At 34.0% G+C, this 21,503-nt stretch overlaps 1 protein-coding gene across 2 annotated transcripts; it reads left to right on the forward strand.

The window, feature by feature from the left end:
• The first annotated feature begins 566 nt into the window (after positions 1–566).
• Positions 567–18,754, forward strand: LOC141684834 (F-box/LRR-repeat protein At5g63520-like). Of its 2 annotated transcripts, none has more exons than XM_074489970.1 (10): positions 567–1,223; positions 1,469–1,573; positions 1,654–1,746; positions 1,855–2,004; positions 2,179–2,271; positions 2,357–2,396; positions 3,526–3,684; positions 4,388–4,455; positions 5,395–5,510; positions 18,026–18,754. In XM_074489970.1, exons 1-10 carry the CDS (start codon positions 1,020–1,022, stop codon positions 18,480–18,482), a joined length of 1,485 nt encoding a protein of 494 aa, XP_074346071.1. In that variant the 5' UTR covers positions 567–1,019; the 3' UTR covers positions 18,483–18,754. The 2 variants fall into 2 exon arrangements, with proteins under 2 accessions (XP_074346071.1, XP_074346070.1); XM_074489969.1 differs by having other exon boundaries at positions 572–1,223; positions 4,388–4,554.
• The last annotated feature ends 2,749 nt before the right edge of the window (positions 18,755–21,503 follow it).

A 21,503-nucleotide genomic window follows, 5' to 3' on the forward strand; every position in this document is an offset into this window, starting at 1 on the left:
ATTTTTACACTATGTATCTTAAAATTATATTATTAAATTCAAACTTTTATTAGTTGGTTTTATGTTTTCTGAGTAATAATATTTAAGTGACCGAATTTTGTTGCTATTTTATTCAGGGATAATCTTCGCCCAAGATGGTTGCGGGACTAGGACCGAAAGTCAAAAATTTGGATCAATCAAGTAGTCAGCTCGATCATATATTTCAGATAAGTCATGTTTTATTTATTTATTTGGGTGTTCTCTCTTCAGATCTTAAGGCGTTATTATCTAAGTTTCTGGGACCGTCATGCATGATCTTTGGTTAGATGATAAATTTTATTATACAAAGAAAACTTCTTTATTCTTATATTATATCTCGATACAGAATGTACCTCTTTGACAAAAGAAAAACTTAATGGGAGTCTTAAAAAGTGAACATCATATAAAACGTATTCCAAACCATATAGAACTTAACCCCTACTCTACGAACAACTCAAATTCAAAGAAAAAAATCAATAATTTCAAATAAAACAACACAATTGAAAAATGTAACACAACTGACTTGAATTGGTGAAATTCGACGAGAAAAAAGATAAATATGATCTGAATTGATTGAAACCACCACCCACTCACCTAATCTCCAACAAAATGGATCATAATCGCCTCCTTTCGATTTTATTTTAATTTTGTGTTTAACTGCATGATATGGGGTTGAAACCCGACCTTGTTTTAGTTTTCAATCGAAGCGCTCTTAATCATAATATAGCGTCCCATTCAAATTATGGCAGAGCGACTAAAATACTTTTTAAAATCTTGGATGTTTGATCAATTCATGGTTACGGATTTTTCAAAAATGGAAACTAAAATATTGACATACTGATTTATAATTTGTTGGACGATTTTTAATCCTATGATTAATTGATAATAAATGCGCGATTTAAAATCGGCTGATATGAATCTTTACCCTTAAAATTATTCCGACAACTTGAGAATCTTTACCGGGTTTTTCAAAACCGTTGTACCAGGAATACAAGGGTTTGATGGAGATGGGAAGGAAAGAGGTGAAAATGGATGCAAGCATCGATGTGATCGGCGAAGATAATCTACGCAACGTACTTAGTAGACTACCTTCCTCCTCTTTCGCATCCGCTGCCTGCGTTAACCGTTCTTGGAATCATCTCTGCGACACTGTTCTCTACACTCCTAAACTCTCCTCTGCTTTCTCTACCAATCCTTCTCTCCAGGTCCGTCTCTCTCTCTCTCTCTCTCTCTCTCTCTCTCTCTCTCTCTCTATCTCTCCCTCTCCCTCTCTCTCCCTCCCTCCCTCTCTCTCCCACGCGCGCACACTCGCAATTATATGTGTAAATTCCCCGTTTCTGTTTAGTAATTTTAATTTAAATGACGTATAATTAGAAAATTAAGTGAATTACATTTTAGTAGGGAGATTATAAGATAATATGACTACTATATGGAAACTGGTTTGGTTTAGGAAGCAGTAGAAGAGGTATTCAACAAGGTTTTCGCTGAGCTCATTCGCCCTCATTTCGCGATTGTAACTGTCACTTCTCCCGACTTGGATGAGGCTCGGCAGTTGGTATGGTTATGTCTAATTGTGTTTTGTTGATTTTGTAATTAATTTTCTAGTCAGGTAATTGACAATGTATTGATGTGCAGATTACTAAGAAATTAGGATCATCGATACCAATTGTTTATACAGCGCCTCTTGGACTGATGGGAAGGGATGCTATTACAAATGAATTCAAAGAGGTTTACAATCACTTTTTTTTTGTTTTTTTGTTTTTTTGTTTTATACTGTGCCTTTTGACCAGCTTTATCGGAATTTTACTTTTCTTTTATCAAATGTTCTTGTTTTAGATTCAGTGGGAAGTATATGGAGAGGAATATTCTTCAGCCAATTTTTTCGATAATGGTAGTGCTGTTCCCCTGACTCGAGTCATATGTCTAACTGTTGGGTTTTTGCCTGGATTGAAATTTGCAGCAGTCCCGCTCTTACATACGAAGACGGTAATAATGCAATTAGTTAAATGAAGTTAAAGTTGGTGTTTGTTCTTTGTTTCCATCCAGTAATTCCGTTTATGGATGAGATACCGAATCATTACTATCATGTACATTAAATATTTAGAGTACTGTGTATAATTGATGTCCTAGAAGATTAATTTTCGCTTTTTTAAATTATAGGAACAATTTGAGGATGAATTTTTGAAAGACATTAGTGAATGCACGACATCTGTTTCAGGATGCACAGCACCAGTTGGGATAATATTGTTTACAGTAAGATGATATAGTTCTACATTGTTGATCACTTTAAAAGGCCACACTTATATGTATATTTACTTCTAAAATGTTGATGCAATAGGATGCTAGTATTGATGCGGATCATCTTCTGCAAAACATGGGTGAGTTTTAAATATCTTTGCTTTGCAGAACTTATATGTGAAATTAATGATGTAAGTGTACAGTGTTTAATTAAGGACCTCTAATATCATTTGAATCCATAAGAGTGGTTATTTATTTATTTTGGTATTTTACACAGAGAAGAAACTAGATTTCATTAATCATATTAAGCAACACTTAATTTTTATCTTCTCTTGGTTTTTTTAATTTCTTATTCACTTCAGCTCCTAGTATCCTTTCATATGTATTAAGGGCTTTTCACTTTAAAATAAGTACATAAATTGAGATGTAATAAATGTTTTTTGGTAAGAAATTGGCTGGACAAATTTTTATTGTCCTTTGCACTATAATAATATTGACGCATTCATTGTTATCATGAAGACGACTAGTTGAAGACTAGTCTGAGTGGAAGGTACTCGGGCGCCGAGGGTTTCGAAGCCCGACTTGTTTTCAACTAGTCGATGCGAAGATTCGCTCGATAGTGTTGAAGCCCGACTTGGGGCTTTCATAACCATGATTGTGGTCACCATGATCTGATCAAACCAATGACCCGGTGGACCCGGTCCAACCAAATGACAGGACACAAGAAAGAGATTGAGATGAAAATGATAAAGATAGCTGACTTTGCTTGATATTCATCATTTTCATGTTTTATTTGCTTGGATATGTTTGATATTTGGAATATTGATGTTGTTGTGCAGTAACTATGCTTGTTTTGAACTTATTCTTCAAGTACTTTTGATTTAAATTATGAAACTGATGTATTTAGATATATTGTTATTAAATCTGGTAAGTATATTTGTAAATATACTTTGTTGACTTTTTACGAAGCCGGGCGATTTGTCGACTAGTCTTCTTGAAAGTATTTGGGCATCGAGGCTCGACTTGGTGCCGTGGCAACCATGGGCATCTAGATTTCTGGACTAGTTATATAAGCTGTGTTGTATCTTTTGATGGAGTATTATTGCGTATGCAACCTGCTCTTTTATTATTAGACTTCCTCATCTTAAAATTGTTGTTTGTGTGTCTCCCAAGTCCCACATTGACAAACATTAATAATAACTTTATTCATTCTATTATTTGCACAAATTCTTCTCATTTCTTTCAGAGCTATATGTGCATACTTTGCAGATTATTCCATGTCTCCGGAGACTGTCATTGTTGGTGATCGTTCTGGTGAATTTCTGTGTGGAGATAATTTTATGGACAAGAAATCTAAGATGAAAAGCCAACCTCTTAGTATAGCTGCCATTGCGCTGCTATTCATGCGGGACCGGAAGAAACCTTATGGTAACTGTTTACATACCTATCATCAATCAAAAACTTTTATATGTATCGATTCGAGGATATAAACACTTACAGTTAGATCTGATAAAGAAATTATAATCCAACTTATGTTTATCAGTTGAAATTGCTGTGAATTCTTATGTTTGTGCAGTTAGTTCATCAAGTTCATTTACCGAATGTTTTGCACATTCAAAAAATGATATGGTATATATTAGGCTGGGAATCAATGAAGTTCTGGTTGGCGTTTGCAAGAGATATATCAAAGCAGATACTTCTTTTAAATGTTAACTTAGAACATTTATGATTATTGGTTTCTTTTTTGATTTTTACACATACAACAACACTGAAAAGAATTCTGATTTCATAACTTTTCTATTACTGTTAAGTTCTTATATGTTTTCCTGCCATCAACAGTTCAACCATAGTACAATGGTTTTATTTTGTGATGTAATAATTATGCTGCCCATATGTTACCTGTGTTTCAATTTCCTATAGCAGTAATTTTGTTTTTGATACAATAAAACATCGGGTAGTTTATATGAATTGTATCTTGATTATTCATATAAAATCATTACTCTAAAATCGTTTTATTATAGTGATTTGTTTTACGTTTACAGTTGTGCTCTTCTTGCACAGTGCCGCAGGTATCATCTGTTTGTTTAAGCACATTATTAAACATGACACCTTTTCTGGGCTTGCTGAGCAGGTATAGGCGATATAAAGCTGCATGTTGCATTATCTGCTGGCTTATCACCCATAGGTCACACGTATGAGGTAACTTCTGTAGATGAGAGCAGAGATTTTATGATAAAGCTCACTGCGAAAAGAGAAGATTCAGATGAGAACCTTGACGATGAAGCTATAACTGACACTGTAATTTTCTCTGTCTTGATGATTATTGTTGGGCTATAGTGCTGTAATTTTTATGAAAGAACAATCCCAGTAAATTAAATTATATTTCCATCACTCGATATGTATCTGGAAGCAGTGTTCTAAAAGAAAGGGAACAGAGTAGTTGGTAGAGACTAATCGGATAATTGGTGATTAGACAGGAATCAGAATTAGTCGGTAGAGACTAATCAGTTAATCGGTGATTAATCAGACAGGGATCAGAATTAGTCGGTAGAGACTAATCGGATAATATTAATTGGAATAGTAATCGCTTATTTTAAAAATTATTATAATATTTATTTTATTAAATTTGATACATCAGTTTAACAAAAATATGTAGCAAGTAACCGGATTCTAAAAATCGAGTCAGCAGAGCACCTTGTAACGAGTAATCGGTAAAATCGGTGAGGTACTTCATTTTTTTTTTTGGCATTTTCTGATTGGTTGATGCTTTTGTCCAAGTTAGTAAAATATCAGTTTAAATTGAACTTTTGGTATGTACTGTTTTCCTTGGGAAAATCAAGATCTAGCACATGACTTCTATGTGTCGATATGGAATTTGCCAGCAGCTGTTGAACCATAATGTAGATAACTGATAGTATTTTACCCGATACTGTCGATTAGAATATATCAATGGGCATTGATGCATGATGTATCATCCACGAATCAAATTCGTAAGTGGTTGTAATGATCATAATAGTTTTTCTTCAGATTAAACGTAAATTGATGTACATTTCTCATTTGGACATTTCATGCATATATATTCAAGTTGATCTTTCTGTTCTGTGCTATGTTCTCTTAAGATAACTGTTTTTGTAGCAGATAGGAGATCAAAGTCATTCTGTTGATTTCATAGGGGTTGTGAAAAAAAGGAAGTGCACTGATGGGTTGGAAAAAGTAAAATGGATCTCATCCCAAGTATTTCGTGAATTTCAAGGGTAATTTTCAGAACTTATCTCATTTTTATAGTTTACCTATTTAAACTATATATTGGCGACCCTATGGAAAAAATATCAAATTAAATTTGTTTTCTCTTTAGTCTTTAGGACTATTTTATGCACTAAAAGATATGTTTTATTTTCTTTCATAATTTTTTCTAAAAATTATCATCTGGCTTTTTGCAGAAGTTCAAATATAGCAGCATCTGTGCTGAATATAACTCTTATTTAGTAAAATTCACTAAATAATCTTATTTTTTATATATCTTTCTGATGATCATTGGTTCAGAATGGCTTCAGTTTGAAAGTTAGCCTACAATTTATTCCCCTGCTTGATTAGTTTTGTCATTAGCAAAGTTAAAACTTCAATTTAGGAAAGTCATTGACCTGGTGTGTGTGTGTGTGTAATCCTTGACCCCCGGTAAATATTTAGGGTAAGTTAAGTAGCTGGAAATCAGCAACCTACACCTTCATTTTCTGGCAGATTTAGTGCAAACTGGGGCTAGTTTTTTTTAAAAAAATGTTTTTAATCTAAATACTCTATCCTAGAGTTATCAGTATTTATTAAAGTAAAATTAGTTGTAGTTGTGAGCATAAAGGTGCAAGTGACTTAAAAGAATGTGTGCGTGTCATAAATAATTTTTATATTTTTATACAAATTCATAAAAGTAGAAAATCAATTCTAATATCCAAGCTACGTGTTGAAGGATATTCAGTTCTTTGTAACAAAGAAAAGCTAAAACAAACATAGCACAGATAAGCTTGGAAATCTATAATTCAGTGTTCAATGGGCAATTGTAACCATATAGCACTTTTTATTTTAGAAAATAAATTAAATTAAAACTTAGAGATTTGAGGCATGTGTATGACAGCTAGATATGATACTTAGTTGAATGAGTATTGGGCCATGATATTTACTGAAAGCAATTTAACTGAAATTTCGACTTTTAGGGTCTCAATGCCGCTACAGAAAAATTCACAGCACAGAGCTTCTTCGGAATTTTTTTGAGTAGAGGAGTTTGGTAAAAGCTTTAATTAGGAAGAAAATAAGTTGATTACTACATGCTCTGCAATATCATATCAGGAACTGAGAATCTGGTAGAACTTAAGAATAAATTGAAGGTTTGAAGTAAAGGGCAATCAATGTTTTATGATGTCAGATGGTTACAAAAGCCTTCGGTGTCCTGGTCGTCGTATATTACCCTGCGGTCTTCCGGAACCGCATGGTATTGTCATAATGTTTTTCAACCCAACCCAGTTAAGACACCTATAAAATCTGATTTATGGCAGGACCTCCATTTTGCTCTATCCTTCCATCCCTGAGTGGATTCGCAGGCTAATGAGACCAGACCAATATTTTTTGCCTCATCATTTGTTATTTATTCTATTGAATAATCGAGTCCTGTACTCCTGTGTGTAATGGGGAAAGAAAATGAAAAAATCTTATAAATGTTATTAATTAGTATATTTATCTATATGTTTCATATGTAGGGCTAGTAGTTTATAAAATATTAGTTATTTATAATAAATGCGGGTCTTAGTTCATTAGGTCATGCCATTAGGGTTCGTATTAGGATATATTTCTCATGTATAAAATTAGACTTGGTTGATATAATTTGAGTTTTTGTATTAATATTAAATTGAGTCTCTTTGTTGCAATCCACAACTTCTTATCCTTTGCGCGGCTGAGAAAATCCTTGGTGTAGTGGATTTTTCTGCGGTCAATACACCTAAGCTATGTTCATGATAGCCTTAAACCAGTATGAGGATTGGATATTGGGGCGACGACTGCCCAATTTAGCTTTAGCTGCACTCGGGTGTTTACTTGCACAAATATTTTTCCAATTTTCTGTTTCAGCTTTGCTGATTCTAAGAGAACTTAAGAAAAATGAGAAAATATTCCAAAAATTTATTTTAGATTAAATTATTTTTCTTTTTTACTTAAAGTCATGAACTTATTTATCTTATATCATTCATTAAAATGATAATCTCGTTTTCCGTTTATTATTTAACTATATTTTTTACAAATATATAACAAACAAAATATTTACATGAAAAGAAATTTTCTTTATAATTTGATTTTTGGCATGTTTTAAAAATTGATGAGTTTCATATTTTCAATCACTATTAATTAGTGAGAATTAACACAATTTTAGATAATTTAAAATACTTGTGTTAAAAAAAAATTAAAATTCTTTTTGATATTCAGTTATTTCTTGTTCTTATGCACAATAAAATAATATCAAATCAAGTAAAAGAAAATATATATTGCACTATCGTTATTTAATGATAATTAACTACAGGTTACTGTTTTTACTCTAGTTTTTGCCGTTTTGGTAACTTTAATATGCTCTTGTTTTTAGTCTAGTATGTAATATTATTTTATGATTTTTTAGAATTTGCACTTTACAATTTCTCTAAAATTATTTAATTTTAAATTATCATTCATCATATTTGATGATGAGGAATGGAAATAAAGAATTAGTTTATATACTAATAATTAGTTTATATTTGTTTAGTGTTAGAGATAAAAAATGTATTCATCAATTTGTTTTATATGTGGGCTAGGAGTTTAGTAATTAAGTAGTTTATTTATAATAAAGTGTACTTGTTTACATGTCTTAGTCCATTAAGTTATTTTATTAGGGTTTTTATTCTTTATATACGCATTGTAATCCCCACATATTTTGGAAGCTTTGATTATACCCTTCTTTGGGAATAATATTAATTACTAATTCTTGGGAATTGTATAATTCATTGCTTATTTGTTATTTAATATCTAGTTAGTATCAATTTGCATCAGAGCCGACATCCTGATTTTTTTACTGTTTACGATTTACTGGTCATTGACGAAATCACTGTTCATCCATGTTTTTCACGTGTTCATCTGATTTTCAAACACAAAAACACTTAAAGTATTTTGAAAGAAAAGTGGAACTTTTATTACCAGGAGCACAAGTGTTTACAGATGAGAGAGCTTACAACTTCTTGGATGATCCTGAGAGAGCTTACAACTTATTAAATGATTGTCCAAATGAGGGGACCTCCTCTATTTATGCTACTCCTAGGAGGATTTTAGAACACTATAAAACAGTCCTCCACTAAAGAAGGTTACGAGATCTTCCATCTAATATATCTACCTAAGATATATTATAAGTTTATTTAAGATAATTCTAGAGCTTTCTACGTATAAAATAAATTACTAATGTTCTAGACTATTCTAGAAAGTTTCGCAATGAAAAATGACATAGTCTGGTCCAAAATTAAACGGTGGGTGACACTCTCCCCCACTTAATTCTGAGACGCCCTCCTCGACGCCTTGTAATTGCGAAATTTTTTTCTTGAACTGCCACATGTCTTTTTCTTGAATTGCAACAGGCCACTGGTCTTGTTCATTCCCATGTAGCCTCACCTACGGGTAGTTCTTCCCATGTAAGCAAGTACTGGGTACTTGATAGTACACCTTGACGCCGAATGACTCGATCAACTAGTTCTTTCCATTAGGGATCCTCCACATCTACATGATAAGACTTCAACATGCTCACATGAGAGACCGGATGAATCTTCATACGGGAAGGTAGTTGTAAGTTGTATGTCACTTTTCTAACCTTGCCAACTACCTCAAATGCTCCCTCATACTTGCGAATTAACTCTTTGTGCACCTTACGAAAAATCTTAAATTGTTGGGAAGAAGCTTGACCATTACCTTGTCGCCATATGATACTCCATTGGTCATCGCCTAGCATCCGCCCATTTCTTCATCTTTTTGACCGCCTTGGCTAAGTATGCTCTTGCCATATTAGCTTGTTCCTCCCAAGACTTTGCAATATGCAAGGCTCCCGGACTTTGCCCACTTGATTGGTGGGTATTGGAATGAGGGGTTAGTGGTTGTTGGCCCGTTAAAAGCTCAAACGGGCTCTTGTTCATTGCCTCGCTTTTTTTAAGTTGTAAGAGTATTGGGCTACATATAAATTTTTTGCCCAATATCTTTGGTTAGCCCCCACAATGTGCCTTGAGTAGCACTCAAGTAAATTAGTAGAGAAGTGTAATTTGGACCCCAAAGTAGTTAAACAATTCTCTCCATAACTTTCCCGTGAAGCGTAGGTCTCGATCACTTATGATAGTTTTGGGAAGCCCCCAAAACTTAGCCATGTTCTTAAAGAATAACCATGCTGCCTCCTTAGTGGTGCAATCGGTGGTAGCGGCTCTAATTGTCCCATACTTAAAAATATGTCCACAATTACCATAATGTTGCCAAAACCCTTAGTGGTAGCGGCTCTAATTGTCCCATACTTAAAAAATATGTTGACAATTACCATAATGTAGCCAAAACCCTCAATTTTGGGTAATGCAGAGATGAAACCAACTGAGAAACTCTCCCATGGTCTAATAGGAATATAGAGCGGCTCTAATAGTCTCGCAGGTTGTTTATTATCCACCTTATCTTGTTGGCACATTAGACAAGTCTTCACATAGGTCTCCACATCATATCCTTCATTTGAGGCCAAAAGTCATATCCTTCATTTGAGGCCAAAAGTAATTTGCCTCTAGAAGAGCATAAGTCCTTCGTTTCCCTGGATGGATGGCCTACCCATTTTGTGTCATGACATTCCTTTATTAACGTCCTTCTTAAACTTCCCCATCTAGGAATGAAATATCACGCCCCTATAGTGTAAAGAAGACTGTTGTCCACCAAAATTTTTTTGGTTTTGCCTTCGTTTGCCATAGTCATGAGTTGGGAGGCCAGGGGGTCTTTTGATAATCCCTCATATGTTTTGAAACATCTCCCGTCAATTGAGAAATAGCCGCAAATTCTGCCTTTCAACTTAGGGCTTCGGCCACATAAGCTTTCATTGCGATTCGAAATAACTAGTGGCCACAATATCTGTCTTGATGGCGGAGTGTAAGCCAAGAACGTAGTGTCTCCCAGTACGCAAACAATGTATGACTGTGGTCTTTATCCGTCTTGATGGCGGAGTGTAAGCCAAGTACGTAGTGTCTCCCAGTACGCAAACAATGTATGACTGTCGTCATCTCTTTCTCCTAAACCGTGTAACACTGTTCAGTGTCATTAAGCTTGCGACTTTCAAAGGCCATCAGGTGCCCATCTTGTATTAGTACCCCTTCAATACCGAAGTCTAAGACATCGTTGTGCACCTCGAACTCCTTAGAACAATCCGGAAGAGGACCGGTTGTTCTTCTGTGATTGCCTTCTTAAGGTCTTCAAAAATATCTTCGCATGCCTTAGAATATTTCCACGCTTTGTTCTTCTTAAGTAGGTCCGTGAGTGGCACTGCTCTAGAAGAATTACCTTTGATAAAAAATTTGTAGTAATTAATTAGGCCAAGGAAAGATCGTACCTCGGGACCTTAGATGGCGACTCCCACTCCTTGATAACTTTTGTCTTCTTCCCATCCATCCTTCCTTAGTGTTCCATTCTTGATAACATGACCCAAAAATTCTCACATCATCCTTGGCAAATGAGCACTTATCCGTCTTGATGTAGTGCTCATTATTTCTCAAGAGCCCAACCTCAACAGCTTAGCATGATCGTCGAGCGTATCGCTATAGACCACGATGTCATCAAGATATATCACCACAAATTGATCAAGGTGAGGATTCGAGCTTCTGCCGCCATCGCTCAGCCAATTAAGTTTGTCACCGACACTTTTTCGATCATCTCCCATATAATTGTTTCACAAGTTCTGCAAATTTTTTATTGTTGTGTCATCATAACTTTTATAAACATTTTAATTGTACTATTTAATTTTTATATTAAGTAATTCCTTTTTTTTAGTGTTTCGTGATAATATCTTTTAACATTTTAGAAAAGTTTTGTTAAGTTTAGTAATTCTTGTTGTGTTCTTAAAAAATATGTTTTGTTGTATTCTGTATGAAAATTGTGAAGTTCTATAAAAAATAACTTTCGGTAAAGACAGTATATGTTGTTCGATAACAATAAACAAAAATTATGGTTGCAAAAATTGTTCTATAAAAATATTTAATGTCTTTAATAAAAAAATATTTATTATTCTGTTGATGATTTATAAGAACAGATCTAAAAAATGTGAGAATTATTTAGATAATTAATGCAACGTATAAACATAGATACAAAAAACTTTAAAATATAAAAATGATTATGAAATAATTATAATATATAAATTAAAGAATAGTTTGTTTGAAAAGAAGTTAAAATGTAAGGTATCGTTGTACATTAGATGTTTTAATGGCAAATAGGACTCTGTATGTGTAGTACAAGGTCAAGAAGTTTACTACACCGTACATCTAATCCAACGGTTTTGGGCAATAAATAATTGGTTATTCATGATAGAAAGTTCCTTGTTAACCCTCCTATACATGGTACTACTCCACTAGAAGCCTCTTTATAATGAAAACTAGAAATTAAATAAAAAAAATTGAATCGCGTCAAAATTCGCACATATAGTATGCAAATTGATCGTTGAGAGAAAAAAAAATGCAATGAAGTTAGATTCCAAATAAAGTTCATCGCTTGACGGGAAAAATCAAATAAAAAACGAAGGAGATTATGTGAGATTCTGTGTGGGAGGGTGTATTTTAGTTTTGTGTGGTGTCAGGGGGTCATGATTGATCTAATGGTTTAGATTAGTTTGTAATTTTTATTTAAGATTCGTTTTTATTTGATCATCTTCGTATATATAGAGAGAGCATAGTTTAGTGAAAACCTGTTTATATATTGGAGACCGTGGATTCTAAATCTAAACCTTTAGATAAGTTTTAATATAATGGTATGTCTTAATCCTACCAACACCTAAACAACAGTTATTTAAGTGTGTAGTTTATTGTATCTTTTTTTTTAATTTCAATTAGTTTTAGGTTAACATAAATTTTATACTCGGCTATAATTTTTATTAAGATCTATTGTGCATTGTATTTTCAAGATAAATTTTGCGTGTATAAAATGAATTGATTTGATAAAAGTCAATTAAAGTTGTGTTTTGTACTCTATTTTATTCTATAGTAGACAAAATTAATAATTAATAGTTTGATGATACATTACAATATGTTCTGCACTAAATTCTTAAATATGTTGTTCACAAAATATTTGTTATGCATGTCATAAAACATCTTTTAATATAGTTTTAAAAGTACTCCATTAGATAGTAATTTATAATTTAATCATACAAATATTTTATGCACTAATTTATAAGTATATTTTTCAGAAAATAAGTGGTCTGCATGTTCTACAATATTTTTAATTTAGTTTTAAAAGGACTACATTAAACAAACTTAATAATTTATAATTTAATCATAACCTAAATAATGTTTTGCACTCCATTTTTTAAATATAGTTTCACAACAAAATATGTTCACATTTTACATAATATTTTTAATATAACTTTTAAAGATTGCATTTTAAAGTTAAATATTTACAAGCTTGTATTTGGGTGTCTTTTCCTTTTGTACCGCACGATTTGATCTAAAGGTGGTTAAATAGGTCTCCAAGGTCTCCGGGATAAAAGCGGTCTCCACATAACCCATATATATATATGTATATGAGGTGTTATTCCAATGAAAACCCACTATTGTGAGAACTCAGAAACAAGTGGCGTCTTTGTAATAGAGTTCAAGTGTAAGGGTAGTTAAAAATTATATATAAAATCAAAATTCAAACATTATCTATTTTAATAATCATATTCCACAACACTTACACACCCAGCTGCATACAATCATTTACGCCACTACTATCACCCCACAATATCATTACAACTCACTGCCTATAAAATCACAATATTTAAATAAAAAGTCACCAAAATTTTAAACCGTGTTGAAGGTCTGTGTCGCTTCATACATTGTGATGACATACAGAATCACCAAATGTTAAATGCAAATCACTAAAACTGATATAAATTATCAAAACTTTAAAATAAATTACCAATTTTTCAAATACAAATTACTAAATATCCCACCTATCTACCTTCTAAAAGCATGAAATCAAGCTCTATTTACCATATTATATTTTGAGTCACTTTCATCTTCTAATCTTCAAAATCGCCTACAATTTGAGATATAAATCTCAGATGATGTCGTCGGATTAGTTTAGCTGATTTGAAAATAAGACCAGGAAGTAAAATGAGATAAAAAGATAAAAAGAGATTAGAGACGAGGAAGCCGGATGAAGAGACGAGAGAGGGGGATGGAGGGAGAGATAGAGAGGGGGAGAGAGAGATATAGAAATGGATGAAAAATATTAGATCGGGAACAATGGGTAGATGGGTGGGTGGAAGAGAGAGAAATAGTATAAATTTATTTTATGTTTATATGTATATGTATTGAATTTAAAGGAGTATTTGGTCTAGATTAAAAGTTGATACAAAAATTGTTTGGTTTAAATTCAGTCTCAGTTCTCATGATAACATGGGTTCTCATTTGAGCATTTGCATATATATATATATATATATATATTTATATATATATATCTAAAGCAATCTATGTGTCCTGGCCATTTCAGGCTCAGTGCGAGAAAATGAATTAGGTCCTTCTAAATAATATTAAATTTAATCTAAATTTTTTTTAAATATATTGTTACTAATTCTTTATTAAGTAAAATAGTACAATCCAAAATTATGAATTTATTAATAAAAATTGTAATTGTATTTGATAACAAGAAGAAAGCAAAAAAAAATTGTATAATTTACATATTTTTTTCGAAAACAACCTTTTATTAATAGTAATACTTCATTGAAATTTATTAAGTCTCACTTTCATCCAAATATAGAAAATTAAACTCAACAATAATTACGACGCAATTAGATATATTGTTTAAATTACAAGTTTAATGTATTAAAATGTCTATATCTTCGACATTTTAGAAGAATCCGAATTTGAAAAAAATAATAATTTATATACACATATATGTATCAAAGCTATTTCAAATTAGTTACAAATTAATTTATCTAAAGAATATTCACAACATAATAATTATACATATTTTAAAATTATGAAATATGGTTTCATTTCCAAAATTATAAGCACTATTTGTTGGATTGATCATGTCTAGCGAGTAGTGTATCTGTAATTATTAACATCATAAAAGCACTTGTATATCTTCTTGGAAGAGGGAATGTAATGGGTCACGTGAGTTCTGAAATACTACACCTAGAGGGGGTGTATAAGTGTTATGGCTAACTACAACCAATTTTAAAATGTTACCGAGTATTTATCAAACTGCCAGACAGCTTGCTGTTAAGTTTGAATATATGCTGTCAGCAAGCTAACACTCGATATACAATGCAAAATAAAAATAACAGCAAGTAAATAACACAGAGAGTTTTAGCCAGGTTCGACCCCTATGTCTAATGGTCTACGTTCAGGTCTTTTACTAACTTGGTAAAAGAATATATTATTAATCACCGAAATGATATGATTACATGATTCAATAATATATCTTCCTTTATCCCTTGTTCTTGATAGCAGCTTGCTGATAACACCTGTTCCCTTGAGTGAATTGCCCTCTAAGCCCTATACCAAACCCGTATAGTTTTCTCTAGCAATCTAACTCCCTGAACCCTTGTTATCCAAGCTCAACTACTCGGCAACAAATGTTTATACCTTGAACAATACAAGTTTAAATGAAAATTACAACCGAAACTATGAACTCTATGAATATAGATATACGTGAATAAATTAGAGCTCAGAAAAAGAATATTCAATGAGTGCAAGCAGACAGTATGGTGTATACTTTTTGGATCAATCTCGAAGGCAAGTATACCCGATTATATTTATAGACTAAGTTAACTTTCTAAATAAAACAGCAATCTATCCGTTATTGACCAAGTCTCACGGTTTGGTGGTTATTATATGAACGTTAGGATAATCCTAAATATATTTAAACTAAAGATAAGATAGATAAGAAAAGAGTTTGAAAACATCTATCTTTAGTTTAAATTTAAATTCCAAAAGATAAGAAAATTGTTTTTAGGATAAACGTTTAAATAACAACTTCCTAGAAAATATCAACTGGTTTTTGTTAACTATATGATCCTATTGGGTAGCAGTGAAATATAGAGACATTGGATCCCCCGTTTCAACTTCATCAAAACGTAAAAACAAGAAGAAGTTAGAGGCAACATCTACTCAAGTTTCATCTGCAGACACGCAAACTCAAACATCAGGGGACTCTTCTGGCATAAGCTTTAACATCATCTTAGGTGTAGCTCTGGTTTCGGTTAAGGGATAGTTAGAGGTTTCAAAATCACAACGACAGAAAACAACCTTGCGTTGAAGGAAAGTCTTGTAGATGAGCTAACACAAGAACTGGATGTGAGAAAGGCTTCTGAAGCTCAGGTGAAGGAAGATTTTATAGCAGTAGAAAATCTTGTCATCAACAAAAGAGAATCTTCACATTAAAGTGTCTGAATTGGACGATATCAAGTTGAAGCTGAATGAAGAAGTCTGTGCAAAGGAACTTCTTGAAGTAAGCCTGAAGAACCAGGAGTCAGAAGTATTGATGCTAAAAGAAGAATTTAGAAAAATAACAACAGAGAAAGAAGCTCCGGAGGCTGCTTTAGCTGATCTAAACAGTAATTTGGCACAGATGAGAAACAACTCATCTAAAATCATAAGGTGTTAGAGAAAGACCCAATAAGATCATATAGTTAACACTCCCCCTCACTCGAAAGCCCATTTATGGGTCGAAGAGTGGAATATCGGCGCCAATCCTTGGGGAATTAATTGCCTTTAGTGTTTACATTAAATTGTGAGAATGTTGGGGGTGGCTGAGAATCGAACCTTAGTCCTCCCGCCAGCTTAAGCTCTAATACCATGTTGAGTAACCAGCTCATCTAATCTAAAACCTTAAGATGTTGGAGGAAGGCCCCAATAGGATCATATAATTAACAGTTTTGAATAAAGAATTTGAATATCTGATGAGCTCTAATATATTAAATACGATAAATATATACTAGAGTCCTCACAGAAACTATTCCTATAACTTTTCCCTTAAATTTGCAAAATATGTTTATTTAAATAACTTCCAGGCAGTAACTGACAGATAGCTGATAGACCTGTCATCAAAACAATGTTAGCTTGCTGACAGACTGAGTCTCTCAAGAAACCTGACTTCTGCAAAAACTATGTTAGTAACACATGAATATATTATAGTCAACTTGCTCGTATAATAGTATCACAAGATATAAGCTTGCTAATAGTGTGATCATCAAAATTTTAAGGGTATCAAGTTCTTATTATAAGCATAATAATTCTAATATGAATAGTTAACCACTGGGTCCAGTCCCAGTACCCCATCTCTCATTCCCGATATTCCTCCATCAAACCTTCTTGCAAAAATAAAGAAAGCACCGGATGAAATAGAACTTAAACTATAAAAAATATACAGATAAATGATTCTCTTCTCCAAAATATACATATAACATGAAGCACGTGGAATCAAGGGCCCCTGATCGTGGGCCCGGTGCGAGCGCACTGGCTGCACTGGGTTCAGGGCACTAAAGGTGGGTCATCTGAAAAAGTTTAACGTTTTTTATTATTCTAGAGTTGAAAAACACTCAAATGATGTTTCCCACAGTTTTCTAAACTGTAGTAAGAGAAAGTTGTTTTCTAACTTTCCACTCATCTTTCTGGAAAATATACAACCGGGACAAATTTCCTATTTTTTCTAGTTTTCTTAGATTTTTTTTAGAAAACAGATGAAATAAACAACCCACAAATAAAGTCCAGGAAAGAGACATTTTTTTGGATTACCTAATGTTATTGATATTATTAGCTTATCTCATGTGTTATATACTTATACAATATAAATTAATGTACTACTACTGTGATACTACTTCTATTTGCAGTACTGCATAATATATGTTTAATTATAATAATATTTAACAGTTATTGTTAACTAGTTTTGTAATGTTTTAAATATGTGACCCTTGTTATTGTTTCTCTAGAGTAATTGGATAAGTATTTCTTATTTGAACCTTTGCATGTACAAGTTCTATATGTAATTCATGTAATTTCTTTATGTTTAATCAAGTGTAGTTGTTTTCGAAATGATGAGTAATAATATGCAAAGTTTAAATTTTGATCCATCAGAAGGATCCCTAAAAAAAAGCAATATCAGTTGATCCGAGTTGGATTGTTTTTTTGCCAATCCACCAATAATTAGAAACCATGATAACGTAAAGTGCACCCTTTGCGGGATAAAATTTCATCATGGGATAGATAGATAGTAGAAACATCTTCTAGGACTAAGCTTTACTATGTTTTGGAGATATAAAGTGTTGCCGCAAGAAAAGATGCAAGGAAGAGATATAGTTTTTTTTTTACTTTAGATATTGGACTCCGACTTTTTAGACCTAGTAACTACCCATATGATCATCTCATTATATTACGTAAAGCACATGAACAATCTACAAAACCGTGGCGTATTTGTTGACTGTACTTGAGTTTTTGTAAGTATCATGTTCGACTGTACTATCTTTCTTTTCTCTGTACTTTTAATGAAAGTGTCAATTTTTTTTTAATAGGATTATTGAGCAATACCTGTTTGTTCGTGACGGTGGTATTGAAACTGGCGATTGTTTCCGTTTCTTTCAGCCAGATTCCCATAGGACATCGACTTCGCTTAGATATGTCTATGACAAATTTAAAGATTTGAAGCGAAGTTGTGATGTCAGAAGTTCTGATTGTCAGACTGTTAAACCTGCTTATAGCGAGCAAAATAAAATCTTTGGTGCTTTAATATTTTCTTGCATCAGTCGTGGTAAGCCACTTGGGGAAGCTAATGTAGCATGCTCTCTGTTCTTGGAGAACTTCCCTGATGTTACATTGGCTGGATCATTTTGTAGTGGAGAAATATGTCGCGGGGATTCAAGTTCATATGGCCAACTATCTGAACGTGCAGGTTCTCAACGTTGCTGTGTGCATTACTACAGCAGTGTTTATTTAGTCATGTCCTACACCCCGTCCTTGCTGGGAATTTAGCAGTTCTTGAGAATGAAATTGCAGTGACGATGAAAATATGCAATAGGTGTATGAATCGCAAATGTACCATATGTCAAAATTTTAATTTAGAACGTGAAACGTTTCTGCAAAAAAAAAAGATAAGAAAAAGGAGGGGAGATGATGAGATGTATTCTGACTGTACTACAAGTTACGTGACATTTTTGTTGTTATTTTTGTAGTTGGTAAAAGGGAAACTGTAGCAGGGTACAGTACACAAAATTCACCAATTATACACACCAGTTTAAATATAAGCTTCAAATGTATGTTAATACAAACAGGATTTTTTTTTTTAAATCAGTGAAGACAGAATTTTTTCATTATCCCACAATGAAAGAATAAATTTGTTAGATCACTACAAATAAAAGACTGTTATACAATAAGTTCTTTACTATCAACAGGGAAAAAATTGTCGAATAGGCGAAGGCACAGTTAGTTCGTTCATTGTGTTTGATTGAGGTAAATGAAATAGAAGAAATTTAAAGAATAAAATAATTAAATTTCCAAAATTTTGACTTTTTAAACACTCAATTTAAAATGAAATACTTCATTTCTTACTATATTCACTTTCTTCGTAATTATTATCAAAAGAATTTTGTACTTGTCTATTTTCTTTCGAATCTTCGCTCTTGATTTCATTAGCTTCCTTTCATTTCAATTATATCATTACATTCAAACCAACCAAGCACAACATAAGTACCTATTGAATAAATCATCGCAAACAAAGGACTCGTACACTATTTATGGTAACTAAAATCAGCCGTGGCCGGATTTATGGCCCATAGGGAGAATTGAGCTTTGTGGATGATAAAACGGGGGTATTGGACCTGAATGGATTACTATTATGGGGTACAGGGAAGATGGTGATTGCCTGTCTGAAGGGGTATTAGCAAGAGGGAGGTGGGAGCATACTTAGCAGTTGCCTAATACCACAGGGTCTCTACAATATGCTAAGACATCAGGGTAGTCGGACAACAAGATGGAAACGACTCCTAGCATATTACAACCACTTATAAACGGATTTAAACGATATATGTATGGAGCATGTATATATTTAATAGATAAATACAATAATAAAAAGATAAATAAGGGTTAGTGGTGTATTAGGAGTAGGACTCTCTTATTCTAACCTAAACCTAGCTGGATAAGGATCTAGAGCAGCCATGGGCTTGGTTAAAAACGTGGTTAGCCCAATAAAAGAGGAGTCCTAAGACGAATAGAACTACATAAGGACTTGATTCCTATAAATATAGGATATGTAGGCCATTTGGGGGGTTACACACACGTTTTCTCTACTAATCATCGAGTAGAAGCATTCCGTGAGATCATCCGAGCACGCTTACGACTGAGTAGAAATTATTCAGTCATCATATATCGGAAACCTTGCAAATTCAGTCCAAACACAGCCTTACTCGCTACCGGATTCCGGCGAGTTGGGCGTATACAGCTATCACGAATAGGCCAACGATCAGGCCTAAATCTAGACATACTTCCCGTTATTTCAACGATTTTTTCCAAAAAGTGTTGTACCATTTTCCTCTCACAACATTTCTGGCGCTAGAAGGAGGGCAGGCTATCGTGCTTGAATTAATCTCTAGAGAGGAGAGATGTCGGGAAGTTCCGGTAATTAGCGAATACCAAGCGGGAGTCGTAGCGACCGCGAGGAAGGAGATGGAGGAGTTACGAATTCGGAGCTCTTAAGGAAGATTGAACAGATAAGCCAAAAGATTGTTTTCTTGGAAAAGAAGTCTCTAAGAATGAAAAGGTGGAGGCGAAAATATGACGGTAGTGGCCAGAAGGCTAAGAAGGCTCAAGTTTCGCCGGTTCGCCTTAATTTTGACGATGAAGAAGAGGACCTGGAAGACGATTAGAAGAAACCGATATTCTCGAATGTTGAAACTGATCAGGAAAATCCCTTTTGGAATACCGATGAGGAGGACTATCACGAGTCTGAAGGTTGCCCCACGCGTAGCATCAACGTGTTTGACAGAGTGGGGGAGAAACTGAGTAACAAGGACCTACGTCATAAGTTGATTGAGACGCGAGATAAGGCTGAGTGGCGAAAGCAGACAGAGAAGTCAGCCTCGAGGGGGTCTCAAAGGGAAAAAACAGTCTCCCGGGCTTCTCAGAGGGAGAAATTAGGTTCTCGGTCTCACACCCAAGATCGAAGATCCCGTTCGACATAGACCCCGATTGTGGAAGAGGAAGAGCGCAATGATAGCTCTCATCATAATTCTGTGATACCCTCTAGTGGGGAGTCCAATGATAACTCAGACGCCGAGGGAAGCTTCTTCTCGGATGGAGAAGACAAGCAATATAAAGTGAAAGACTTGAGGGTAGCCCTGAGGAGGCTAAAGGCCGAAAAGCATGCACGCTCTGATTTGGCTGTCACATCCCCCTTTACAAGGAAGGTGAGAGATTCCCCCTTTTCAGGCTCGTACAGGGGGGGAGGGGATTTAAAGTTCAGTGGGGTCACATACCCCGTGGAATATTTGAGTCGTTTTAACACGGAGATGGAGGTATACCAAATTAATGACTTGACTAAGTGTCGTTTGCTGGCTGCTACATTGAGGGACAATGCCCAACAATGGTTTATGAGGCTTCCAGCTAATTCGATCAGATCCTGGAGGCAAATGAGCGAAATGTTTCTATCCCAGTTTCGAGCTTCAGTAGCATACGCTCCACCTGTTAATACGCTGGCTAATATCAAGCAAAAGGATAATGAGACTTTGAACAAGTACCTAAAGTGTTTTAATGACGAAGTACCCAAAGCGAGGAAAGCCTCAGAAGAAACTTATAAGAATTTTCTGATAGCCGAATTTAAGCCAGGAACGAATTTTTGGAAAGAGCTCCAGCGACGTGAGCCAAGGACTTTAGCAGCCTTCCATGCCAAGAAAGAACCCCACAAGGTGGTGGAAGAATCATTGGCTAAACTCAAAAGGGATAATAACCCTGGAGGCTCAGGAAATTGGGGCAAAAATAAGAGGAATAGGTCTTATAGCC

This window comes from Apium graveolens, chromosome 9, assembly GCF_009905375.1.
Source record: "Apium graveolens cultivar Ventura chromosome 9, ASM990537v1, whole genome shotgun sequence".
NCBI classification, from domain to species: domain Eukaryota; kingdom Viridiplantae; phylum Streptophyta; class Magnoliopsida; order Apiales; family Apiaceae; genus Apium; species Apium graveolens.

Coding starts and splice junctions, on each gene's coding strand:
- LOC141684834 (XM_074489969.1), top strand. CDS start 1,020: ATGGAGATGGGAAGGAAAGAGGTGAAAATGGATGCAAGCATCGATGTG. Junction 2,272..2,356: donor TTGGGATAATATTGTTTACA/GTAAGATGATAT, acceptor TTGATGCAATAG/GATGCTAGTATTGATGCGGA. Junction 5,511..18,025: donor GTATTTCGTGAATTTCAAGG/GTAATTTTCAGA, acceptor TTTTTTTAATAG/GATTATTGAGCAATACCTGT.